Source organism: Anguilla rostrata, chromosome 4 (genome assembly GCF_018555375.3).
Source record: "Anguilla rostrata isolate EN2019 chromosome 4, ASM1855537v3, whole genome shotgun sequence".
NCBI lineage: Eukaryota > Metazoa > Chordata > Actinopteri > Anguilliformes > Anguillidae > Anguilla > Anguilla rostrata.
Genome location: NC_057936.1, coordinates 27397288 through 27424784, shown reverse-complemented (window position 1 = coordinate 27424784; position 27497 = coordinate 27397288). Strand labels below are relative to the sequence as shown.

The 27497-nt window shown below is 50.0% G+C and overlaps 2 protein-coding genes across 3 annotated transcripts in view; one reads left to right on the top strand and one right to left on the bottom strand.

Annotated features, from left to right (window-relative positions):
* jak1 (Janus kinase 1) overlaps window positions 1-5990 on the top strand; it is a 32806-nt gene extending 26816 nt beyond the window's left edge. For both annotated transcript variants that reach the window (XM_064331934.1, XM_064331933.1), the window contains exons 17-24: window positions 104-254; window positions 593-681; window positions 2595-2787; window positions 3081-3205; window positions 3658-3830; window positions 4794-4911; window positions 5218-5328; window positions 5503-5990. In XM_064331934.1, coding sequence (XP_064188004.1) covers window positions 104-254; window positions 593-681; window positions 2595-2787; window positions 3081-3205; window positions 3658-3830; window positions 4794-4911; window positions 5218-5328; window positions 5503-5607 — 1065 coding nt within the window. In that variant the 3' untranslated portion in view covers window positions 5608-5990. The remainder of the gene's footprint in view (window positions 1-103; window positions 255-592; window positions 682-2594; window positions 2788-3080; window positions 3206-3657; window positions 3831-4793; window positions 4912-5217; window positions 5329-5502) is intronic.
* An 857-nt stretch (window positions 5991-6847) lies between these two features.
* The window catches only part of raver2 (ribonucleoprotein, PTB-binding 2), a 49127-nt gene continuing 28477 nt past the window's right edge, over window positions 6848-27497 (bottom strand). Inside the window, exons 6-15 of the mRNA XM_064334056.1 lie at window positions 25447-25797; window positions 20960-21091; window positions 18556-18869; window positions 16448-16559; window positions 14154-14311; window positions 11198-11296; window positions 11019-11066; window positions 10633-10755; window positions 10186-10392; window positions 6848-9788 (exon numbers count right to left, since the gene is read on the bottom strand). Of these exons, the coding sequence (XP_064190126.1) occupies window positions 9651-9788; window positions 10186-10392; window positions 10633-10755; window positions 11019-11066; window positions 11198-11296; window positions 14154-14311; window positions 16448-16559; window positions 18556-18869; window positions 20960-21091; window positions 25447-25797 (1682 nt within the window). The 3' untranslated portion in view covers window positions 6848-9650. The remainder of the gene's footprint in view (window positions 9789-10185; window positions 10393-10632; window positions 10756-11018; window positions 11067-11197; window positions 11297-14153; window positions 14312-16447; window positions 16560-18555; window positions 18870-20959; window positions 21092-25446; window positions 25798-27497) is intronic.

Below are 27497 nucleotides of genomic sequence, written 5' to 3'. Positions count from 1 at the left end.
CAGAAGCGGCTGCTGCAGGCTTTCTTTGAGCCTGAGACAGACTGCTCTTGACCTTTTGGTGTGACCGTGACTCAAGCGGAGTTGGTCTGGTCTCTGTGAGCAGAAAGAGCGCTTCTACATGCGGGAGTGCATGCTGCCCACACCAGACTGCAAGGAGCTGGCGGACCTTATGACCGACTGCATGAGCTACGACCCCCACAAGAGGCCCTTCTTCAGAGCCATCGTGAGGGACATCGACATGCTGGAGGAGCAGAGTAAGCCTGCTTCCCCACACTCTCCTCTCCAGTCAGAAGCACAACACCTTTTTCAAGTATTTCTATCATTTATAAATGGAGATTTGGTATGTTGATGGTTACAGCCCTGAAATCTCCCTGTTTTTCTCTGTTTTTGTTTTGCTTCCTTTCTTCTAATTCTGCCACCTTGTGGATTGGAAAAATACTGCAGTTCTACCAATGCTCATTATTAAACTTTTTGTGCCATTTTTATACATAGAAAGAACAGGTTCCCATTAATAACCCTTCACCTGACTGAGCCTGGGTGCCTTTGTAACCTGCCCTTATCATGCTCATAACACTGTCATGCTCTTACACAGACCCCTCCATCAAACCCATGCCCACTCAGGAGGTGGACCCCACCGTGTTTGAAAAGAGATTCCTCAAGAAGATTCGAGATCTAGGGGAGGTAATGTATGATGATACTGTGTAGCTAGTGTGCGTGCTGAGTGATGGCGTTTTGTGAGTTTGATTGTGGTATTGTGAAGATGGCTGTACGGAGTAAGGATGCTGATTGGATGTGTGTGTGTTAGGCCTGTGTGTGGACAGTGCTGAGAGAGTGTGTGTGTTAGCCTGCAGTATACGCTGAGGTGTGTGGTTAGCCCGTGTGGCGTACTGAGATGGTGTGTGTGTTAGCCCTGTGTGTGGACAGTGCTGAGAGAGTGTGTGTGTGTTAGCCCTGTGTGTGGACAGCACTGAGAGAGTGTGTGTGTTAGCCCTGTGTGTGGACAGTGCTGAGAGAGTGTGTGTGTTAGCCCTGCATGTATACAGTGCTGAGAGGGTGTGCATGTTAGCCCTGCGTGTGGACAGTGCTGAGAGAGTGTGTGTTAGCCCTGCGTGTATACAGTGCTGAGAGAGTGTGTATGTTAGCCCTGCGTGTATACAGTGCTGAGAGTGTGTGTGTGTTAGCCCTGCATGTATACAGTGCTGAGAGTGTGTGTGTGTTAGCCCTGTGTGTGGACAGTGCTGAGAGGGTGTGTGTGTTAGCCCTGCGTGTGGACAGTGCTGAGAGAGTGTGTGTGTTAGCCCTGCATGTATACAGTGCTGAGAGAGTGTGTGTGTTAGGCCTGTGTGTGGATAGTGCTGATTGGGTGTGTGTGTTAGCCCTGCGTGTATACAGTGCTGAGAGTGTGTGTGTTAGCCCTGCGTGTATACAGTGCTGAGAGAGTGTGTGTGTTAGCCCTGCGTGTGGACAGTGCTGAGAGAGTGTGTGTGTTAGCCCTGCGTGTATACAGTGCTGAGAGTGTGTGTGTTAGCCCTGCATGTGGACAGTGCTGAGAGAGTGTGTGTGTTAGCCCTGCGTGTGAACAGTGCTGAGAGGGTGTGTGTGTTAGCCCTGTGTGTGTACAGTGCTGAGAGAGTGTGTTAGCCCTGTGTGTGGACAGTGCTGTGAGAGAGTGTGTGTGTTAGCCCTGTGTGTGTACAGTGCTGAGAGGGTGTGTGTGTTAGCCCTGCGTGTATACAGTGCTGAGAGAGTGTGTGTGTTAGCCCTGTGTGTGGACAGTGCTGAGAGAGTGTGTGTTAGCCCTGTGTGTGGACAGTGCTGAGAGGGTGTGTGTGTTAGCCCTGCGTGTATACAGTGCTGAGAGAGTGTGTGTGTTAGCCCTGTGTGTGGACAGTGCTGAGAGAGTGTGTGTGTTAGCCCTGCATGTATACAGTGCTGAGAGAGAGTGTGTGTTAGCCCTGCGTGTGGACAGTGCTGAAAAGTGTTGGTAGCCTGTGTGGCACTGCTGAGGTGTGTGTTAGCCCTGCGTGTGGACAGTGCTGAGAGAGTGTGTGTGTTAGCCCTGCGTGTATACAGTGCTGAGAGAGTGGTGTACTGTGTGTGGCGTGTGAGGGGTGTGTGTTAGCCCTGCTGTATACAGTGCTGAGAGGTGTGTGTTAGCCCTGTGTGTGGACAGTGCTGAGAGAGTGTGTGTGTTAGCCCTGTGTGTGGACGGTACTGAGAGGTGTGTGTGTTAGCCCTGTGTGTGACGGTGAAGAGTGGTGTAGCCTGCTTGGACAGTGTGAGAGAGTGTGTGTTAGCCCTGCGTGTGGACAGTGCTGAGAGAGTGTGTATGTTAGCCCTGCGTGTGGACAGTGCTGAGAGGGTGTTTGTGTGTTAGCCCTGTGTGTGGACAGTGCTGAGAGAGTGTGTTTGTTAGCCCTGCGTGTATACAGTGCTGAGAGAGTGTGTGTGTGTTAGCCCTGCGTGTGGACAGTGCTGAGAGTGTGTGTGTGTTAGCCCTGCGTGTATACAGTGCGTTAGCGGCTGGTGGTGGCGTACGTACGTACGTGGGTGAAGGGGGGCGAGCCTGACGGGCTTGCGGCTGCCCCGCGCAGGGTCACTTCGGGAAGGTGGAGCTGTGCCGCTACGACCCCCGGGAGGACCGCACGGGCGAGCTGGTGGCGGTCAAGTCCCTGAAGCCGGAGAACAGGGAGGTGCAGAGCGGCAACCTGTGGTGCGAGATCGACATCCTGAGGAAGCTGTACCACGAGAACATCGTCCGGTACAAGGGCATCTGCCGAGAGGAGGGTGAGGAGAACCGCTCGCGCCTGCGCCATTTCAGAGCGACACATACCCCCCCCCCCCTTACGGTGCTGTCGCCGTCTTCCTTCACTGGGTCTGGTTGGAGCGCCGTGCTGTAAGTTAACGGATTTAAGAATCGGCGTCACTGCGATTGCCCGGCCGGTCGTCATAGTAACGGCGCTCTGCAACTCGACGCTGAGCCTCGTTCGTCCCTGAAACGGTTTGCGGCGGCTCTCTCTCTCGCGTGCGGCCCAGACCCGCTCCGGTCTGACGTGCCCCGCCCCCCTGTTCTCCTTCAGGAGGAAGAGCCATCAAGCTGATCATGGAGTACCTGCCTGCCGGGAGCCTGAAAGAGTACCTGCCCCGCAACAAGGCCAACATCGACCTGAGGATGCTGCTCAGATACGCCGTTCAGATATGCGAGGTATGCCCACCACCCCCTGCTGGCCGCACCGCGCAGCAGCAGCCCCGGGGACCTGCTGCAGGGGCGGGAGTGTTGGCTCTGCTAGTTTGCTGGTAGTGTAACAGATTGAAACGGAGTACACATTCCGCCACAATATCACACTCACACGATCGCCCTCTCTGTCACTGTACCTGCAGTGTTCTGTGTCCGAGCACTCAGTTCAGGCCCGTTTCTGTTTTTAAAAAGATGTTTACGTGACATGTTGGTGCCGTTGAATGCACCCCAGGGCTGATGCAGTATGAGTCCTGTGTTAGGAGAACTCTGTGTGCAATGCTACGTGAGGACAGAGGCGGAAATGGTGGGCGTGCGCAAGCCTACACATTTGACCGTTTTTGAGAACAAATGTATGTTTTTCAGATTAGGAGGGAAATCGTAGCATCTTCTACATGAACGCCTGTGCTTTTCCCATCCAGGGAATGGACTACCTGGGATCCCAGAACTACATCCACCGGGACCTGGCCGCTCGGAACGTTTTGGTGGAGAACGAGAACACGGTCAAGATCGGAGACTTTGGTCTGACCAAGAGCATCAAAGACAACGAGGGCTACTACACGGTGAAGGACGACCTGGACAGCCCGGTGTTCTGGTGAGGGACTGGAGCACAGGACGGGTCTGCAGCTGCCTCTGGTACAGGGCCGGTGGCTGCAGCTGCCTCTGGTACAGGGCCGGTGGCTGCAGCTGCCTCTGGTACAGGGCCGGTGGCTGCAGCTGCCTCTGGTACAGGGCCGGTGGCTGCAGCTGCCTCTGGTACAGGGCCGGTGGCTGCAGCTGCCTCTGGTACAGGGCCGGTGGCTGCAGCTGCCTCTGGTACAGGGCCGGTGGCTGCAGCTGCCTCTGGTACAGGGCCGGTGGCTGCAGCTGCCTTGGTACAGGCCCGGTGGCTGCAGCGTTCTGGACAGGGCGGTGGCTGCGTGCCGTCTGTTACAGTTGCCACGGTGCTGCAAGCTGCCTCTGATTACAGAGCCGTGGCTGCAGCTGCCTCTGGTACAGGGCCGGTGGCTGCAGCTGCCTCTGGTACAGGGCCGGTGGCTGCAGCTGCCTCTGGTACAGGGCCGGTGGCTGCAGCTGACCTTGAGAAGCACTCGCAGGCAGATACAGGAACAGGAGTGTGTTGAGCGTAATCGTGACCGATCTTCTCCATTAATTTGCCCACCGGCTCTCCTTACCCAAGGTGACCTCTATAGATTACATCTGCCATGTCTCCGTGCAGTAGATCTTTCCTATTGGACCAGTTGCCGTAAAACGCCTTAAACACCCTTTGCAGTATCTCACTGCAGACGTCACGCTTTATACGTAGTGCAACTCTGCGGTTTCTCCTTTCCAAAACGAGCACACACGATGAGGTTTCAAAGATGGGGTTTCAAAGAGTTGTACGCACTGAGACGGATGGGACTCAGTTTGAAAGCGCTTGCGAGGAATGATTTCACTTACTGGGGTCGTCTGCCCTTGTTGCGTGTGTGCCACTCTGCGGTAGCCTAAAACGCTAAAGCAGAACGGCGTTTGTGTGCGCGAGCAGGATGAGACCCTGACCACGTGTCTGTTCCCCCAGGTACGCCCCCGAGTGCCTGGTCCACTGCAAGTTCTACCGGGCGTCGGACGTGTGGTCCTTCGGCGTGACCATGTACGAGCTGCTGACGTACTGCGAGACCGGCTGCAGCCCCATGGCGGTGAGTTCCCGACCCGCGCGCTCGGGCTCAGAACAGGCACAGAACGCGGCCTCCGTCGCCTGGCAGATGGCACCCGATCGTGCCCATGGTGACAGATGACTCACCCGGAGCCCCGCCCCCTGCCCCCTTCCCTTATTGGACTGAAAACTGCAGCAATATGGCCTCCTACATCAGCATTCCAGTAATTTAGCCTGCTGGCGTGGAGCTCCCCTGATTGAGCCTTTTGAGACAGCGTGGGTGATGTGCGTTATGTACGCGTACGCGGCCTTCTCTCGCCGTGTTTGACCGCTCCTCTGCACCGCTCAGGAGTTCCTGCGGATGATCGGGCCGAGCCACGGCCAGATGACGGTGACCAAGCTGGTGAAAGCCCTGGTGGAGGGCAGGCGGCTGCCCTGTCCGGCTCACTGCCCACAGACGGTAGGCCCTGCCGCGTGCGGATGCACTGCTGCCCTGTCAGCACACACACAGTTCACACACGCATCTCACACAGGGGCCTCTCAAATGCGCCTTCCTGAGGCAAACGCACAGTCGTACGTTTCGGTTCTCTTCCCGTTAGCATGTTATGGTTTTTGTACCCCCCCCCCGCTGCAGGTGTACGCCCAGATGAAGAAGTGCTGGGAGAGCGCTCCAGAGGAGAGGATCGACTTTAAAGGGCTGATCACCGTGTTCCAGCACATGCTGGCAGAGAACGTGTGACCAGGGGAACCTGCTTTAAAGACCTAAAGACTTTGCAATCAATCACAGCGGGAGGAATTAAAAGAAGAGGAAAAAAAAAAACATTCTTCAAGTCTGCCGCAGAAGGTGACTTTTCCCGGATTTCTCGTACGATCCCTTTCATTATTTGCACTGGCAGGACGTTATTTTAAGGCATCATGTGGCTTCAGTGATTCTGAATGTGAGCTTGTGTCGGCAGCCAAATTAGTCTTGGTCTTGGATCGCAGCTTAATTGTACATAGACCCACGCAAATGTTACTTTTACGCCAAGTCCTCAGCGCAGTCACCGGTGGCATTAATTTTCCATTTTGTTTCGCTTAAACTGTAAACTCATATTTTTGTTAAATAAATGAACAATATTTGTATGATTGTTATTGTGGAAAATAAAATGAGGAGATTGGGGGGGGGGGGGAGGCACTCAAATGTGTGAAATGATCTGGGCACCCTGTGGAGAGGTGGCTCAGTGCTGCTGAGACATATAGGCAGACACAGCTCATGCATTTCAGACACATCTGAGTCATGTTCTTATACATATTAAACTGTAGGCCAGGAAGGGGGTGTATGCATGCGTGAAGCAGGCAGTCACATAACAGTGCTCCGTGTCAGTGTCGGTGTGGCGTGGCCGTTTCTGCTGTCATCTACAGGTAAACCCAGGGCTGGAAGCCCTGTCCAGTTAAAGGGGAGGTACTCACTTTGCCTTGCTGCAGACAAAACCGCTTTCCCGCGTTTTTCAGCCAGAACCTGGTTGGCTTCCTCCAGTACACGGCTAGCAGAAAGCAAAATGCATCACAAACCATGAGTGGCTGGTGAAGTCATTTAAAAGCCTGCCAGACATGAGAGCTACAAGCTTGTGAAAAGATGGTGGGAAAACCAAGGTGGACACTAGAGGGCACTGTAGCCTACGATTTGGAGTGCTGTAAAACTTGCTCTGCTCAGATATCAAAATAGCTCTGGCCTTATATTTCAAAGGACAAATACATTCTTGTATGGGAATAAATATGTTCATGTATTATATTACAAAAACAGAATGGTCAGGTCGAACGATGCACAGGACATCAGCGCCTAGAGTATCAGAACAATATTTACGAGAGGTCAGTGACGTCAGTGATGAAGCCTGAATGCAGCTGCCCGGGAAGAGAGCGTTACACACTCAGCCGTCAGGGTACAAAGTCACACAGCGTCACAGGACACGGGAAAGAAAGGACAACAGGAATAAATGTGCTTGGGGATATCAGTCAATGTTTATTCTGGAATGTAAAAGCGACAATTCCTTCATTTCAAAAAAAAGAAGAAAAAAAAGATTTTTCGTAGGAATCAGACAAGGAAGAGGATGACTGAGGGGAAAATGTACATAAATAAACATTGAATCAAAATAAATAAAATCAAACGTTTTCTGTCAAAATCAAAAGCGTCATACTCAATATCAACTATTGAAAACATTCTTAGAACTTATATATTACACCTGTAAGTATGCATGCTAAAATCCAATTGTTCCTAAAAATTGCCTGTTCACAGTAAAACAATATCAACTTATTTAAAATATAAAATATTGCAAAAACTAATTTTAGGTCAGAAAATCTAGACAAATACTTTCAAATGAAAGCTTGCAAAAATGTTTTTTATTTTTTTTTAAGTACATGTACAAAAGAAAGAAGCTTATATATTCTGATCTATTCTACAGACACTAGAACTTTCTTCGCGGTCATCAAAAATTGCTTGAATATTGAAAAGCACATAAAGGAGAGAGATCAGCCTTTTCAGTTTGTATTGGGGGCTCTGGAGCTCCAGGCCACATTAACCCTGCAGTGAGTCAGCACGGTCAGTCACCTGACCAGTGACATAAACCCTTTCCGTGATGACGCTTGTAAAGTTCAGGGGAAAGCCGCCTTGTGTTAATCAGTATGAAGGATATGCCTGGTTGGCAACATGCAGAATTAGGCACAACAGCAACAGTTGGGAACCCCCCCCTTCCTGTTACCCCAGCTGGGGGGAGGGGGGGTGGGGTGTGGTCACTACGCAACACCAAAGAGACGAGGGTCTTGCGAAGCCACCTTTCATTTCCACACACTTTACGACGTCCTCACCACCGAAGACAAATTAAGAGCAAAGGGGGGCTACCAGCTCTTCAACACCAACTGGGCTAAAAAGGTGTACCCATGAAAAACCGCTGAGCTACAAGGATTCAGATAAATCCCCGCACAGCCTTACTAAAGCTCACACACTGGAACACGTCTTGCCTTAAACAAAGGGTTCCCCACGGAGAGAAACATGGATGCGTACAGCTAGCAGCACTGGAAAAACAGCGAGAGGAAACAGCACATCGATACAGCATTTCGTAATCAAGCTGGGATGACGCCGCCGAATAAAACTAGTCAGGGTAACAGCTGGCTGCTGCTCGTTTGTCTTCATTCACCCCCATGAAAGTGCTGGTTCAGTGTGGGCTTCGAAAGCCCAAATTCCCCAGTAGCCGACACCGCAGCCCTGTCCGGGCGTGGAGGCTAACGCTAATGGAACGCACGGCTCTGAGTGCAGTGCAGGAACATGCGCTAATGGCTATGACCTGGGAAAGGGTAGGGAGAGAAGATATTACAATCACCTGAACGGCATTAAAACAGCCTTCTTGAAATTCCTGAATAAATGCAAAACAACAGTCTGCATTTAAAAATAAAAAGGAAAAAAAAAACAAGCAAAAAAATTTTTTTTTCCCACTATTACAGAGATCAAAGTTTCACTCTAAAGTATTGCCTTTTTAAGGCTTGGAGTAAAGCGATCAGCCATTAAATGAAATATCCAGCTGAACACAGTACACCTTGAAATAAAGAAAAAGGACTGGCTTCCGGCCAGTCTAACTTAATGCTAGAAAAACGTCAGTAAGTCACGATTGTACAGGAACATTGATTAAACATTCTGTGCTAGTAAAAGCATGGCTTTAGAGTCCGTCAGTCGCCTGACTGGAACAGTGAGTGGACTGTGACTTTGAACCCTCCTGCTGGAAACTGCAGGAGGTCATCAGCCATTTCGCCACTGACTACAGAGAAGAGCGGGGGGAGGAGGAGGAGGAGGAGGAGGTTCGACGCAGCACAGCTGAGCGCTAATACTAGCGCACTGGCGTCGTGTGGTGATTAATATTGCCTGGGTGTGAAAATAGCGAGGTCCGAGCTATCAGCCAAGACTCAAAGCAGTCTCCCCCCCCCCCCTCCCCGCTTTGTCGTTTTCCAGGCGAGAAAACGTCAAAAAATATTTACAGGAGAGACGTCCGACAGCGTGACGTCGCTCTCCAAAAGAAATCCGTTTTCCTGAAATGGCAGTAGGAAAAACGTCCCTATTCAAGGTCCTTACAATCAAGCCCTAGTAGTTTTGAACAACCTGAAAGTCCACTTCACTTAAAAACAGGCAGCGAAAGCTTCTATTCCGACAGTATTGTTTACAGAGTCGAGTCAAGCACTACTGTGCCTTATTGCAGTTACTATGAAACGAGGCCTTGCGCCTAAAGGGAAGGCCGCCATCCCTGCGGATGAAGAGCTTTGTGTGGGACCTGGGTCCCTGTCTCCACACGCCCCAGCAGCGTCAGAATCTCCTGCTAACAGCTGGGCACTCCGACACTTACGAAACGAGAGCACAAATATACAGAGCCAAAATGTCACCTTGAGGTTTCCTTAACGAGAGAGAACCGAGATGCGACACGAAAAAACCCTCAGAACAAAAGAAATAATCACTTCTCCGAGACTAGAAAGTGTTACCTTCTTCCAAGGGACACCGTTTGTCCCTATAACGAGGGGGAAAAGGTTTCTACAGAAATAATGGTTACCGGACGACGACACACGTCCCACAGGAAGGCCTGTGTTACTGCAAATACAAAATCATACATTATAAAAAATGTACAGGAAACCTTTTAACACCGACTGAGTAGAGTTCAAAGTTAAGGCATGGACAACATCGGCGACAGAGGGGCGGGGGGGTACCGAGAGCACGGAGGACAGGACTGCAGGGGCTGGGGCGGGGCTGGGGGCGCCGGAGGGGGGCGCCTAGATCCTCTTCTTTTTGTAGTAGTCTGCGTACTGGCCGCCCAGGCCCTGGGAATGCTGGCCCACGTAGGCCCCGTCGGGCCCGGCGTCCTGCAGGGGCAGCTGGGAGTACTCGCGCTTCTGCCCCCTCGCCTGGTTCTGCAGAGAGAGAGAGAGAGGGAGGGAGGGAGAGAGAGGGGGGAGAGAGGGAGGGAGAGAGAGACAGAGAGGGAGAGAGAGAGAGAGAAAGGGAGGGAGAGAGAGAGAGAGAGGGAGAAAGAGAGAGAGAGAGAGACAGAGGGAGAGAGAAAGGGAGAGAGAGAGCAAGAGAAAGAGAGAGAGAGACAGAGAGAGACAGAGAGAGAGAGAAAGGGAGGGAGAGAGAGACAGAGAGGGAGAGAGAGCGAGAGACAGAGAGACAGAGAGAGGCAGAGAGGGAGAGAGAGCGAGAGACAGAACCCGTGAATGGTGCCGCTTGCGTCCGAGACGTTCACAGCAGGCTAAGCTCACGGTTCTCCCGCCCCCTCCCTCCCGCTGGCCGGGGGGGGTCACTCACGTAGTAATACTGGTTCCACTCGGCGGCGGCGGCGGCGGCGGCCTGGCCGCTCTGGGGGTGCGGCGCGGGGCCGGGCGGGGCCTGCTGCACCCCTATGTACCCCGGGAGAACGGGCACGGGGCCGTAGCCGGGCACCAGGCTGTGGGCGCTGCCGTTGCTGGCCGGGTGGAGGGCGCCCGCCGGGGGGGCCTTGGTCGCCTCGGGCTCCTGCGCGGGACGACAGCCAAACGGAGAGTGAGTCGCTCACTGCGCCCAGAACACGCCCCCGACCGAAAGCGCTCCTGCAGGCGACGGCCAATCAGCTCTCGGCGGGCTACGCCACACGGACGCCCTGAGCGGGTGGAGGTGCGAGAGAAGCGCTGTCGTGCAGGGGCGTGGCCGGGGGGGAGGGGTAAGGAGGGAGGGGGGGAGAGGGGGTGGAGAGAGAGGCCGGAGGGGGCGCGGTACCTTGCTCGCGTCTCTGTGCTGATAGGCCTGAGCGGCTGCCTGGGACATCTGCGTCTGAGAGTAGTACTGATTGACAGCCTGCATGTAGGTGCTGTAGTCCCCGTAGGACGTGGTGCCGGCTCCCTGTGAACACGGCGTTCAGTTACACAGAGCCATGAGCACCGCACGCAGCATCAACTGCACTGAGCACCTCGAAGTGTGAGTGTGACATACGTGTAAAGGATTCACACACGTTTGACATACATCGGATGTACATGCACACAAAAACTTACACACACACACACACAATACAGCGTTATTGAATGAGGAACAAAAGCAGAAGGGCAGAAAATGCTGGAATGTGGAAATGAAGAATGGCGCATGTTTCTGGGGGTTGGTGTGCTCACCTGGGTGAAACACATCTTAGAGGAGCTGGGCTGAGTGAAGACAGATATCTTCAACAGAGGAGAGGCAGTGTTAGAGAAGACACTTGACGCGGACTGCACGTGTGTGTGTGTGTGTGCGTGTGCGTGTGTGCGTGTGCGCGTGTGCGCGTGTGCGTGTGTGTGCATGCGTGCATACCCACCTGGGCCTGCTCTTTCCCATACTCAGCTCCTGTGGTCTCTGGAGGGGCGGTGCTGTAGCTCTGTGCCTGGTAGTGCTGGTACCACTGCTGCATGGCTTCCTACAGAACATCCGAGTCAGAGTCAGAGAGAGGTTCTGTGTGCCCCACTGTCTGTCTGTCCACTGCATTTCTACTCACACACACACACACACACACACGCACGCACACGCACACGCACACACACACACACACGCACACACACACGCACACACACGCACACACACGCACACGCACACAGACACGCACACACACACACGCACACAAACAAACACACAACACACAACACACACGTACACACGCACACACATGTACACGTACACACAACACACACCACACACACACCACACAACAACACACACACACGTGTACACACACAAACAAACACACACACACACACACACACACACACACACACACAAACAAACACACACACACAAAGCCATCTCACTCACTGCTCATCTGTAGTTTCACACGGACTCATCCACCCACACCCTGCTCACCCAATCAATGGCTCTCTATTCACACATACGCATGCACACACACACACACATGCACACGCGCACACACTCAATCACCCATACACACACACATGCACACGCGCACACACTCAATCACCCATACACACACACATGCGCACACACATACTTTATCTCTCTCCTAACAAACCTACTCACACACCCACACTATGCTCACCCAATCCATGGATGTCTATTCACACAAACACACACACACACTTATTCCATTCAGTCACACACATAGTCACTCACACATACATGCACACACACACACACACTTACTAATTCACTCACACGCATACTCTCAGAAATACATACACACATTATCTCTGTACCCACAAACTCACTCACCCACCCACACTGCAGTGCCTAAATCACACTCACTCTACCCAGCACTTCATCTTTTGTTTATTAACTCAATCAGTTCTCTCCTCCTTCACTCTTTCCCTTCTTCTGATCCTTAATCACTCACTCCCCTCACTCCTCCTCTCTCTCTCCACCTCCCCCCTCTCAGCTCCATCACTCACTGTGGAGTGTTGCTCTAGTCTGTTATTCTCTCCTCACTCCCCCCCTCGCTCGCTCTCTCTCCTTCTGTCTCCCCCTCCCTCCCCCTCCCCGGGCTGTGCGCGGACACTCTCAGCTGCAGCGGCCGAGCGCTTGGCGGGAACGAGCCGTGCATCAGACCCCTGGAGGTGGTGGAGTGCGGGGGAGTGGGGGACCAGATGGGACGGAACGCCCGGAGCCAAGCGCGCTCGCTCGGCCCAGCCTCAGCGAGAGATACTCCACACAGAGCACCTCCACCAGAGAGGCTCGCACTGTGACAAAGCCCAGCCTCAGAGAGAGATACTCCACACAGAGCACCTCCACCAGAGAGGCTCGCACTGTGACAAAGCCCAGCCTCAGCGGCTACATTAGGAGAGATACTCCACACAGAGCACCTCCACCAGAGAGGCTCGCACTGTGACAAAGCCCAGCCTCAGCGGCTCATTAGGAGAGATACTCCACACAGGGCACCTCCACCAGAGAGGCTCACACTGTGACAAAGCCCAGCCTCAGCGAGAGATACTCCACACAGAGCACCTCCACCAGAGAGGCTCGCACTGTGACAAAGCCCAGCCTCAGCGGCTACATTAGGAGAGATACTCCACACAGGGCACCTCCACCAGAGAGGCTCACACTGTGACAAAGCCCAGCCTCAGCGAGAGATACTCCACACAGAGCACCTCCACCAGAGAGGCTCACACTGTGACAAAGCCCAGCCTCAGCGAGAGATACTCCACACAGAGCACCTCCACCAGAGAGGCTCACACTGTGACAAAGCCCAGCCTCAGCGGCTACATTAGGAGAGATACTCCACACAGAGCACCTCCACCAGAGAGGCTCACACTGTGACAAAGCCCAGCCTCAGCGAGAGATACTCCACACAGAGCACCTCCACCAGAGAGGCTCACACTGTGACAAGCCAGCCTCAGCCTCATAGGAGAGATACTCCACACAGAGCACCTCCACCAGAGAGCTCCACTGTGACAAAGCCCAGCCTCAGCGGAGTACTTCAAGAGCAACCTCCACCAGAGAGGCTCGCACTGTGACAAAGCCCAGCCCAGCGCTACATTAGGAGAGATACTCCACACAGGCACCTCCACCAGAGAGGCTCCACTGTGACAAGCAGCCCAGCGCTACATGAGAGATACTCCACACAGGGCACCTCCACCAGAGAGGCTCGCATTGTGACAAAGCCCAGCCACAGCAGCTACATTAGGAGAGATACTCCACACAGAGCACCTCCACCAGAGAGGCTCGCACTGTGACAAAGCCCAGCCTCAGCGAGCTCACAAGAGCACTCCACCAGAGAGGCTCGCACTGTGACAAAGCCCAGCCTCAGCGGCTACATTAGGAGAGATACTCCACACAGGGCACCTCCACCATGAAAGGCTCAGCGAGATTCACAAAGCCCAGAGCTCACAGGCAAGCACCTTAGCGAGAGATACTCCACACAGAGCACCTCCACCAGAGAGGCTCGCACTGTGACAAAGCCCAGCCTCAGCGAGAGATACTCCACACAGGGCACCTCCACCAGAGAGGCTCACACTGTGACAAAGCCCAGTCACCTTTGTTCCACTGAGCAAGACATGGGGAATGCTGCTGGGAGGGGGGCATGCCGCTCTTACCCTTAGTAAACTACTCTCACACACACTTAATCAAAACAACCTTTTCCTTTCAGACCTTATTTACACATTTCATTCAGTGAGCAGTTCTTTCCATTTCAGCAAAGATCATCCAAGACTAATGGAGACTGCTGTCGAGAGTAGAGCTGAGGAATCACAAACATACCCTAATGAGGGAGGATTAAAGTAACTGTTTACCTGTGTGATGGTATGTTTAGCAGCGTAGGGGTCGTTTACCTGTGAGTACTGCTGGCTGTACTGCTGTGTGTAGTCTGTGGAGGTATCAGAGCCGTACTGGGCAGCAGCCTGTGTGGGGGGCTGTGAGGCAGGAGCCAGCACGCTGCTGTACACCGCACTGTGTGGAGCCACACTCTGCGCTTTACTGCAGGCAGGAGCTGGGGACACAGACACACAGCAGCGCTACTCAGCACATGCAGCCTCACCTGACGATACCGTTTCCTGTCTCAGTTCATGTCCCGTATTAGCATTTACAGTCGGGGGAGTGTCAGGACCAGAACACCCCATTTAAATACGCTAGAAATGTACAGATTGAAGCGTAAAAATTTTCTTCCGGGGGTTGACTAACAATAGTCGGACTACTGCCCTTTTCATTTGGTAACTTGCGGACGTCGCCATTCTAGTACAGAAAAGAGCCAGTGATCTGCACAGAAAGCGAGCATTTAACGCTGTCCTATGACACAACACTGAAAACGTACATTTTGCTCAACAACGGAACGTTTAGTCCATTTTAAAAACAGCACGTTCCAAAGAAATAGCATAATGGGAAAAAAATGACGGTCGTTTCTCGCGCACCATAAAGCAGGCTTTAACGCATTTAAAGACGCGTTTGCGAACAGGGCTGGAAGCAGTTTGGTGAGCCGGGCCTTCGAAGCCGCCTCGGTGTCCGCGGTCCGCTGCTCCCCTCTGTCTGTCCCCTCGATGTCACCTTTGCTTTTAACGGGACGGCAGAACCCATCCATCGCACGCTCGGCACTTGCAGTCGCGGTTCACCCCACACGTCCTTAAAGCGTTTTGTTTTTTTGGCTAATAGCTTTCAGTTCCTTGGTAATCGACATATATAGGCTACATTCGCGATGGCATTAGTTTAGCCAACCGTTGGCAATGTTTTCATTTTTGAGAATTCGGGAAGGGTAGCATTTTTTTTGGTAGCAGGTTGCAATTGACAGGTTATTATGCTGCATTTTTCTAAAACCGACAAAGAAAAAAAAATGCTCTCAAGAGAACCTGCTTCCAGCTTGTTTGATCATTAGTTATTAACTTATAAAACAATTCAGGGCTAAAATGAAAGCTTTTTCAAAAACGTAAGGCTAGTGTAATGCAAGACACCTTTCCAATAAATGATTCAAATTTATTAGAATGGTTCTACCACTAGCGCTACTCAGATGAAACATATTGTAAAATATAGCTGTTTATGTCAGCTAATCATAAAGAACATCATAAAGAAAGTGTTGTCTGTAAAATACAGCTTTAAAAGAAATGAGCTGTTATATTTAATGATTAATGATACGTAAGCATTACATCACAAGCTTGTCGCTTTGAATACAAAACAATTTTAATGCCAATTTTCATCAGGTTATAAAACTGTCATTTGCTCTTGTTTATACAATCTCTGGTATGAGCCATGCCCATGTCCAGTTTTCTATGCAAAAACAGACATGGATCAGACAGTCACCGATAGTGTCATCTCTATACCCCCCTATTTGCAGCGTTCAAAAGCTTTTCATGCACAGTCACCTCTGACATTGATTGCAGTAGAACTTCTGAGATGTTAGTGCATTGGGAATGGAGGTCAGTCAATGTTAATGAGCTTGAAAGGTGCAACTGCATATGCTGCTTGTTTTTATATACTTGGTTTTATATTGTATTCGGGTCAGTGCATAACTCTGTATGGTCTACAGGCATAGTGCCAGTGTAAGAGTATGCTTACAGCGTATATTTTTAGAGCGTTTTTGTGTGTCTGTGCATTTGTGCTTGTTTCAGTAAATGTGTATGTGTTGTGAGGCAGGTGTTTGTAGTGTGTGGCGTGAGGCAGGCATGTGCAGTTGCCTGTGTGGGATGACGTAGATGTGTGTGGTGTCTGTTGTGTGAGGTAAGTGTATAAAGTATACATGCTGCGTGTGTAGTGTGTTTTGTGTGAGGTAAGTGTATAAAGTATGCATTGTGTGTGTAGTGTGTGTTGTGTGAGGTAAGTGTATAAAGTATCCATGTTGTGTGTAGTGTGTGTTGTGTGAGGTAAGTGTATAAAGTATCCATTGTGTGTGTAGTGTGTGAGGTAAGTGTATAAAGTATCCATGTTGTGTGTAGTGTGTGAGGTAAGTGTATAATGTATCCATGTCGTGTGTAGTGTGTGAGGTAAGTGTATAATGTATCCATGTCGTGTGTAGTGTGTGTTGTGTGAGGTAAGTGTATAAATTATCCATGCTGTGTGTGTAGTGTGTGCTGTGTGAGGTAAGTGTAGTGCCCGTTTGCTCTGAGCCAGGTGTGTGCGGTGTCTCCGGCGCGTGCGGTACCTTGCAGGACCATGCCCGGCAGCACGCTGGCCAGGTTCAGGTAGGGGTTCGACGGCAGCTTCAGCTCCTTGGGTGGCTCTCCCAGCAGTGAGGTCTGAGGGCTGCCCTGAGCCTGCAGTCAGGACAGACACGACAGTCAGCGCCGTTACACACACCCCCCTCCCTGTGTGATGGAGACCAGCATCGAGCACCCATAGGATTCCATTCTCCATTAATTAAACGACCCTGCTGGGAGTTGAGAATTGCCATTATTACCTGTATGTTCCCCAAAGAGTCACTCCAGTGCTCAATTATGGCACTCAAATTTTTAATGAAACTCATTATATTGGGAAGGGAACAATGAAGATGACTAAACTATGCGGCTGACTAAAGCTCTTTGTCTCTGAACAATGGAAATATATATATACGTTGAAAGCTATTCCTTACTAAGCGATCTGAAATCAAAGGCGACCAGAGAAAAGCCTCTTTAGCGAATCCGACTGCAGCGGAGCCGGGGGCCACTGGAACAGCGCCTCTCTGCCATTGGGCGCGAGTTCAGGCTCAGCGAGCGATCAAGCCTTTCTACACTTCAGAGCTAATTCAGGCTGGAGCCCCAAGGTCTACAGGGCACATTTCAAAAACCAATCAAAGTCAAAACAACATCTAAATTCAGCACACTGTGGGGCGTTCTCTCACAGACAGAGAGAGGGGGGGAGAGAGGGAAAGTGAGCTTTATAAGATGTGAAAGAGGAAGGGGGGAACGAGAGAGGGAGGACAGTAAGGAGGACAGAGCGAGAAGTGAAGAGAGTGAGAAGACGAAGAAATACGAAGGGTAAGGGAGATAAGAGAGACAGCATTAGAAAGAGGCGATGGAGACAGAGAGAGGGAAAGTGAAGTTTATAAGATGTGGAAAAGGGGGGACGAAAGAGGGAGAACAGTAAGGAGGACGGAGTGAGAAGTGAAGTGAGTGAGGAGAGGACGTAATACGGAGGGTAAGAGGGAGATAATGGGAGTGTGAGATGGAGAGGGAGATGGAGAGAGAGATGGAGTGTGAGATGGAGTGTGAGAGGGAGGGTGAGATGGAGAGGGAGATGGAGAGAGAGATGGAGTGTGAGATGGAGAGGGAGATGGAGAGGGAGTGTGAGATGGAGAGGGAGATTGAGAGGCAGTGTGGGATGGAGAGGGAGATGGAGTGTGAGATGGAGAGTGAGATGGAGAGGGAGATGGAGTGTGAGATGGAGAGGGAGATTGAGAGGGAGAGGGAGTGTGGGATGGAGAGGGAGATGGAGTGTGAGATGGAGAGGGAGATGGAGTGTGAGAGGGAGATGGAGAGGGAGATGGAGTGTGAGAGGGAGATGGAGAGGGAGATGGAGTGTGAGAGGGAGATGGAGAGGGAGATGGAGTGTGAGAGGGAGATGGAGATGGAGATGGAGATGGAGTGTGAGATGGAGAGGGAGATGGAATGTGGGATGGAGAGGGAGATTGAGAGGGAGAGGGAGAGGTAGTGTGGATGGGAGGAGTGAGAGGGAGATGGAGTGTGAGAGGGAGAGGGAGATGGAGATGGAGTATGAGATGGAGAGGGAGATTGAGAGGGAGAGGCAGTGTGGGATGGAGAGGGAGATGGAGAGGGAGAGGGAGAGGCAGTGTGGGATGGAGAGGGAGATGGAGTGTGGGATGGAGAGGGAGATGGAGAGGGAGATGGAGTGTGAGAGGGAGATGGAGAGGGAGATGGAGTGTGAGAGGGAGATGGAGAGGGAGATGGAGTGTGAGAGGGAGATGGAGATGGAGATGGAGTAGAGATGGGAGGAGATTGAGAGGAGAGGCAGGGATGGAGAGAGATGGAAGGAGGAGTGGAAGGAGATGAGAGGGAGATGGAGTGGAGGGGAGATGGAGAGGAGATGGATGGAGAGGAGATGGAGAGGAGAGGATGTGAGAGGAGATGGAGTGGAGAGGAGATGAGAGGGATGGAGATGAGTGTGAGATGGAGAGGGAGAGGGAGATGGAGATGGAGTGAGATGGAGAGGGAGAGGAGATGGAGTGTGAGATGGAGAGGGAGATGGAGAGGGAGATGGAGATGGAGATGGAGATGGAGAGGGAATCAGACGTGGCGTGACGGGCTCGTTGAGTACCATGCCCGCGGCGGCGGCGCTGTCCCCGGCGCTCTGCAGGCCCTGCTGTGCTTTGGGGGCCGCCCCAGGGGGCAGCAGGGTGCCCATGACGGGGCCGCCCATGCCCTGCAGGAAGCTCTGCGCCAGGGGCCCCGAGGCGGCCGAGGTGGCGGGCGGCGGCGGCGGCGGCGGCTGCTTGTCGCTGCCGGAGGCCCCGTTCTGCTCGCCTCCGCCCGGGGCGCCCAGGTGCTGCCGGCCCGGCATGTAGGGCATCATCCCGCCGGCCGCGCCCGGACCCTGAGCCGGGGCCGTCTGCAGAGGGTCCTGGGATACTTCTGTGGGGGACGCATAGGGCCGGCCGTTAGGGACCCTCCTACAGCCTGCAGATTCACTTCAGGCTTGATGACTCAATACATAACACTACATACAGTCTTATCCAGGGCCACTCGCACAAACACATAAAAAAGACTGGAAGCAACAATAAGCTACCGCCAAGTCATCAGGGTAACAAAGGAGTAGCTGCCATTAATACATAATTTACTCTGAAGTAGCAAATGCGTAGCACTATAACAAAGTTATATACTGCAACTGGCGCAAGAGGGCAAAAATGTAGTGTTCTACATAGCATAGGATAGATGATAGACAGAGCGACTTTATCCATGAAAACTGTTCAGAGTACAGCAGGCGAGCTCAGATCAGAGGAGGGCAAGGAGGGCGGTGTCTCTTTCTGGTTTTCATTTTCTCCCAACTTCTGCCCTAAATTACTTAGCCCTAACATTTACGCTATCCGACAGTTCAGCTACATTTCTTTAAAAGGGCATGCATGACAGCTAAAGACTCTTTCTCTTGTCCCTGAATGAAACGCTTTACTGTGATCGAATCTACGAGAGAACCAGTGCTGGTGTTTGTACACAGCCAATTATCTCCTTCAGCCAGGGTAATTGGTGGAAACAAAAACCTGCACACACACCGGCCCTCCAGGACCAGAATAATGCAGCCCCTGGTTTAGATGCGTTCCACCTATTTCCACCACAAGGAGGCCGGAGTACAGAAAAGGGAAGGGAAGGGAAGGCGAACAGACGACGCAAAGCAGACCGGACTACAGGCTAGGGGCTACAGATTTAAGGTCTCCTGAGCTCCACCGCTGGCAGCCAGAGGAAGGAGACGAGGAGAGGACCGGCAGGTCCGTATTTCAGCAGATTACAGGAGGAGACGAGAGCAGCGCTCTGAAGGAGCAGGAGCGGCCGGAGGGCACACGGTCCTACAAGTGGAGAGCTGCAGAAGTCCAGCTGGGACAGCATAAGGGCCTGGGCCATCAACTGGGGAGCACATGGTGTAAGGAAAGGAGGGTTCTGAGTACTTCGCAGAGGAAAAAACAACTCCAGCTCCGAAGCAGTTTCTACAATACTCTCAGTGAAAAACATCTTATTATCCAGGACTACATGAAGGCTCTTGGCAGTCTGGGATGCAGACGCCGTTGAGTCGTTAAGGGTGATGGACAGATTCTCGCAGGGGAGGGAAGATGTAGCTACTAGGTAGAGCACTTCCGTTTTGGCAAGACTGAGTCTGAGATGGCAACTGATCATCCAGCCCAAAATGTCCTTGAGACGAGCTTTGATGCGTGAAGCAATATATTCCTCCGGGGGTGGGAAGGAAAGAAACAGCTGTGCTCTTCGTCAGCATAGCAACGGTAGGAGAAGCAATGGGAGAATATCACTGAGCCAAGAGTTCGACTGTATTAAGAAAGCTGAAGGGGGCCAAAAACCGATTCCTGAGTGAATACTGTGTACCGTGCTATGACTATGGCCTTTGAGCCACGGCAGGTAAGCTGACAGGAGTGGGAAAGGTACAACATAACCATGTGTGTGTGTGTGTGTGTGTGTGAGAGAGAGAGAGAGAGAGAGAGAGTGTGAGAGAGAGAGAGAGAGAGAGTGAGTGAGTGAGTGAGTGAGTGAGAGAGAGAGAGAGAAAGAGAGAGAGAGAGAGAGAGAGAGAGAGAGAGAGAGAGAGAGAGAGAGAGAGAGAGAGAGAGCATTCACTTGCTATGAATGCGTCCTAGAAAAAGATTTAGACGCTTCAGAAGCGAACGTGTTTCCACACTACAAGCCACATCAATTTACTCCCAGAGATCGCCACCGCTTTTGCCACCTCGTACCCCCTGGGATGTCAGTTATTATGAATTCCATTATCCAACTGATGAATGTTCTTCTATTTAGAGCCAAGGAGAGCCATTCCGTTTCAGCGGTCTCAAAACGGGCAAGGTAAACTGAGGGACAAAAGTAATCAAACACCAGACACAAACTGGAAGGTGATGAGTGCGCATGAGGTGTGGAAATTCGAGGTTGATCTGCATTGTAATGACATTTCCTGGAACAGCGCTGGCAGCCTGCAGGCAGCGTGTGGACGTGGGAGTGACTGTGCTCACCGTTAGGGGAGTCCCCTAGCAGGCCCTTGCCTAGGGGCATGGGGGCTGTGGTCCTGAGGCCCATGGCCTTCTGCAGCAGCAGTCTGGAAGGATCGCCCAGCAGGCTGGGAACCTGCAAGGAGGAAGCGCACGGTCACAACACGGTCACACGACGGCCTACAGCACTTACACAAGAGACACAGCACAGTCACAGCACTTACACAAGAGACACAGCACAGTCACAGCACTTACACAAGAGGCATAGCACAGTCACAGCACAGCTACAGCACTTACACAAGAGACACAGCACAGTCACAGCACTTACACAAGAGGCATAGCATAGTCACAGCACAGTCAGATCACTTACACAAGAGGCATAGCACAGTCACAGCACTTACACAAGAGGCATAGCACAGTCACAGCACTCACACAAGAGGCATAGCACAGTCACAGCACTTACACAAGAGGCATAGCACAGTCACAGCACTCACACAAGAGGCATAGCACAGAAAAAGCACAACCAGATACAGCATGGAAACAGCACAGGCACATGGCACAGCCACAGTACAGACAGAACGGTCACAGCACAGACACATCAGACACAGCACAGAAACACAGCACAGCCACAGCGCAGACAAAGCACAGCCGCAGCACAGTCACACCATAGTCACACAGCATAGACAAAACAGTCACAGCACAGGCAAAGCGCAGACACAGATACAGCATGGAAACAGCACAGGCACACGGCACAGACATGACACATATATAGACTGTCATAGCATGGTCACAGCAGAGTACAGAGGCAGTACAGACATAGCACAGTCACAGCACAGGTGCACGGCACAAACACAGATACAGCACAGGCACATAGCACAACCGAAGCACAGACACAGCAGAATCACAGCAGAGCACAGACGCAGCATGAATACAGCACAGGCACACAGCACAGACACAGGTAACTGTCCCACTGCCAAAGATATTTATGAGCACTGTGCCGGGGACGATTGATGAGGCTAATACACAATTTGGCAGTGCTGTTCCTTATTAAAGAAATTTGTCTTCCCTTCTGAGCGAAATGAAAAATCGGATTAGTTTCTGTTGGCATTATGTATATATATAACAGGAGGGGTGGGGACGGGGGGGGGGCGTGCGACAATTCTCTACAGCAAATTGGCTTTTTCAAAACCGCATCATACGCAAATGGAAAATAAACAAAATGACTGATGATTATTAAAAGTAAAGCTATGTTTTTTTCATAATTTTCCAATAAGTAAGGCAAAATAAGCAGTTCCACAATGAGAGACTTAATTCCTCTGGACTCCAGTTTATAATATTTTTAAAAAGCTTCCGGCTTGAAAAACGGTGTAGAAAAGGCCTTCGGAAGGTCCTCGTTTCAGACCAGCCCTCCACCTAAAACGAAATGGCCACAGGCTGGAGGAGCGTCCCCCGCCCTCGTGTCTTTAACACTGCGAGCTCTTTGCTCTCTCTCACTCCTGCTCCGCTCTCTGCACAGTGACGGATTAAAGCCTGAGGCCTCCCAAGTCCATATACGGCTCTGATGAAGACTCCGTGAGAGAGTCCTTAAAATGGATCCATACCAAGGCTCAGGACGCGTTACGCAAGAGACGCGATAAAATCCAAGGTTGGCATTCTCGCGTTAGCTTCATACAGCCCAGCAGCAGGGCTGTTTTGGAAGGCATGTAGGCACCGGAGAGAACAGACGCGAGGATCTGAAAGAAGATGTCTAAAATCACAGAGACGCGCGCGCACACACACACACACACACACACACACACACACACACACACACCACCACACACACACACACACAACACACACACAAAACACACACACATCGCACATACGCCCACACCCACACTACACTCACATGCAGCCATTACGGCTCATCACACACACACCCCACACACACGACACCACTCACACCAACACCACACTCTCACACTCATACGACACTCCACAACTACACTCTCACACTATTGCACACCCTACAACTACACCGTCTCCACTCATCTGCACACCCTACACTACACCCCTAACACGTTCTGACACCTACAATACACCTCTCTTATACTGCACACACCACACACCGTCTCAACACTCATACTGCACACCCCTACAACTACACCCCTCTAACACTTAAGTACTGCACACCCTACAACTACACCCCTCTAACACTTACAGTATACTGCACACTCCTACAACTACACCCGTCTCAACACTTATACTGCACACTCCTACAACTACACCCGTCTCAACACTCATACTGCACACCCCTACAACTACACCCCTCTAACACTTACAGTATACAGCACACTCCTACAACTACATTCCTCTCAACACTTATACAGCACACTCCTACAACTACATTCCTCTCAACACTTATACTGCACACTCCTACAACTACACCCCTCTAACACTTATACTGCACACTCCCATAACGACACCCCTCTAACACTTATACTGCACTCTCCTACAACTACACCCCTCTAACACTAACAGTATACAGCACACTCCTACAACTACACCCCTCTAACACTTACAGTATACAGCACACTCCTACAACTACACCCCTCTCAACACTTATACTGCACACCCCTACAACTACACCCCTCTAACACTTATACTGCACACTCCTACAACTACACCCCTCTAACACTTACAGTATACAGCACACTCCTACAACTACACCCCTCTCAACACTTATACTGCACACCCCTACAACTACACCCCTCTAACACTTATACTGCACACCCCTACAACTACACCCGTCTCAACACTCATACTGCACACTCCTACAACTACACCCCTCTAACACTTATACTGCACACTCCTACAACTACACCCCTCTAACACTTATACTGCACACTCCTACGACACCTGTCTCAACACTTATACTGCACACTCCTACAACTACACCCCTCTAACACTTATACTGCACACCCCTACAACTACACCCGTCTCAACACTTATACTGCACACCCCTACAACTACACCCGTCTCAACACTCATACTGCACACCCCTTCAAACTACACCCCTCTAACACTTACACTGCACACTCCTACAACTACACCACTCTAACCCTTATACTGCACACTCCTACAACTACACCCCTCTAACACTTATACTGCACACCCCTACAACTACACCCGTCTCAACACTTATACTGCACACCCCTACAACTACACCCGTCTCAACACTCATACTGCACACCCCTACAACTACACCCGTCTCAACACTTATACTGCACAGTCCTACAACTACACCCCTCTAACACTTATACTGCACACTCCTACAACTACACCCGTCTCAACACTTATACTGCACACCCCTACAACTACACCCGTCTCAACACTTATATTGCACACCCCTACAACTACACTCGTCTCAACACTTATACTGCACACTCCTACAACTACACCCGTCTCAACACTTATACTGCACACTCCTACAACGACACCCCTCTAACACTTACAGTATACTGCACACTCCTACAACTACACCCCTCTAACACTTATACTGCACACTCCTACAGCTACACCCCTCTAACACTTACACTGCACACTCCAATGACACCTGTCTCAACACTTATACTGCACTCTCCTACAACTACACCCCTCTCACCACTTATACTCCACTCTCCTATAAGTACACACATCTCAACATGTATACTCCTCTCCAACAACTACACCCATCTCAATACTTCTACTCCACACTCCTACAACTGCACCCATCTCTCACCACTGCACTCTCCTACAACCCTCACAACACATATATTCCACTCTCCTACAACATCTGCAACAACAACAGACACTGAGGGAACGAGCCCTCATTTACAATGGTGCTGAGATTACAAAATACAATTAAACGAACAATAATCAAATTTAACTAATTAAAAATAAAATATATAACTCTCTAAAATTAAAAAACAACTACTAAAATAAAACAATTAAAATATACATATATATAACAGTAATAATACATACATATAAAATAAATACCATAAATAGTAAAAGTTCACAAAGACAAACATTAAAACAAAATTCTAAAAACCAATTACACACCACAACACAATTACACAAACGAAGGTTGAGACCAAAGACTTAAAATGACCAAGTGTTAAAACAGTGTCAAGTTTCAGTTCCTTGTGCAATACATTCACGGTTTGTGGGGCATGACATTTAAAAGCACTTTTACCCAAATTAGAACAAATCTGAGGAACTTAAATCACTATCTTGGAAATGTGTCTGATAAGGCATATCTTTCGAGACTAAAAGTGAAGTGAGGTAAAAGGGCTTTATAAATAAACAGATACAAATGGTGATCTCATCTTACTGAGAGAGAGGGCCACCCAACTTTTTCATACAGGACACAGTGATGAGTATCATAATTCACCCCAGTAATAATTCTAAGCGCAGAATGATGAACAGCATGTGAATAAATTACATCCCTGAAATCAAGGACAGAAAGAAAAGTGGATGCAATTAACTTCTTTCTGGTAAACACAGGGAAGAAAGTTCTGTTCCTATATACAGTAAGAAGCCAAGTTTCACCCACAGCTTTCTTACCAGATTGTTTATGTGAAACTTTAAAGTGAATCTATCATCAATCCAGCTGCCCAAGTATTTATAATGGGGGACTCTTTCAATAGCAGTGCCATCTTGGGTACATATCTGGAGATTGTCATTGTCTATCATGATCACCAGTGTAGGACTCTCCTGCTCCATGCCTGCTGTGATGCTTAATGAGGCTCTTACCTGCTGCACCTTCCCCAGCTGGAGCAGGGCTGCAGTGAGAGGGGGGCGCAGGAAGGGCAAGCCCTGTGGCCGCCCAAATTTCCCTGGGGGGGGCAAAGCAAAGAGTCAGAGTTCCAACACGCTCACTCACCCACAGGCTCTACATAATGCATGCTTGCACCTGCAATTAACAGAAATTTGCAGGAGGACAGGAGGAAAAGTTGAGCGTTTCATAATGCACTCATTTTAGCTTCTGCTTGTGTCCCCTTAGAAAGAGCCTGGCCCAGTGGCATTCCTGAGCTCATTTGTCCTCTGTGTGTATGCAGAGTTCATTTGAATATAGGATAAGGCATTCATCAAAAAGCATTGACAACTCCTCATAATAAAAAAAAAACAGAGGAGTTTTTGTCAATGGGCACACACTTACAGCTGAATGTAATGAGGACAGATGTTGATATGCTGGATTATGCTGTAGTGATGGTTCTCCCACTGCACCTTTAATGGCTGTGATGATCATATCCATATTTTTGGCTCTCAAATTCAATTCCTGCAGTTAAGCATCGATCAACTTAAACACTAACAAATATTTGTGATAAATAAATCTATGATTGATGCAGCTGAATTAAGTTTGGCAGCATGTACCAGACCTGGGTCAAATATGTATTTGTTTCGGATTCAAATATTTTTCTGTGCTCTACTGATCTTGCCTGGCCTAATTGAACCTGCCAATATGACCAGAAGGTGGGGTTTGCACTTTTTGAGAGTATTTCATTTGTTCCAATACGCCAGACAAGATCAGTAAAGCGTAGAAAAGTATTTGAATCCAAAACAAATACGTATTTGACCCAGGTCTGGCATGTACTAATATGTTTGCATTTATGTGTGTTTTGTATGTGTTCATGTGTACGTGTTTTGCATGCGTGTGAGTGTGTGTTTATGTGTATGTTTTGTATGTGTGTGTTTATGCATGTGTTTATGTGTATGTGTTTTGTATGTGTGTGTTTATGTGTATGTGTTTTTTGTGCATGTAAGTGTTGACTTGTTTGTGTTTACGTGCTTGTGTGTGTTTGTGTGTTCATGTGTGTGTGTTTTGTATGTGTGTGTTTATGTGTATGTGTTTTTTGTGCATGTAAGTGTTGACTTGTTTGTGTTTACGTGCTTGTGTGTGTTTGTGTGTGTTTGTTTATGTGTTTGTATGTGTTCATGTGTTTGTGTGTGTTTACGTGCTTGTGTCTGTTTGTGTATGTTTATGTGTATGTGTGCGTTTGTGTGTGTTTGTGTTTATGTGTGTGCTTATGTGTGTGTGTTTGTGTTTGTGTGTGTGTGTGTTTATGTGAGTCTTTGTGTGTGTGTGTGTGTTTATGTGTGTGTGTTTGTGTGTTTATGTTTGTGTGTGTTTACATGCTTGTGTCTGTTTGTGTATGTTTATGTGTATGTGTTTTGTGTGCGTGTTTGTGTGTGTTTATGTTTATGTGTGTGTGTTTATTTGTTTGTGTGTGTTTATATGTTTGTGTGTTTGTATGTGTTTATGTGAGAGTCTTTATGTGTTAGTGTGTTTATGTGTGTGTGTTTGTGTTTATGTGTTCATGTGTGTGTGTGTATGCGTTTATGTGTGAGTCTTTATGTGTGTGTGTGTTTATTTGTTTGTGTGTGTGTGTTTGTGTTTATGTGTTTGTGTGTGTGTGTATGTGTTTATGTGAGAGTCTTTATGTGTGTGTGTGTGTTTATGTTTGTGTGTGTTTATATGTTTGTGTGTTTATGTGTGTGCTTATGTGTGTGTTTGTGTTTATGTGTGTGTATGTGT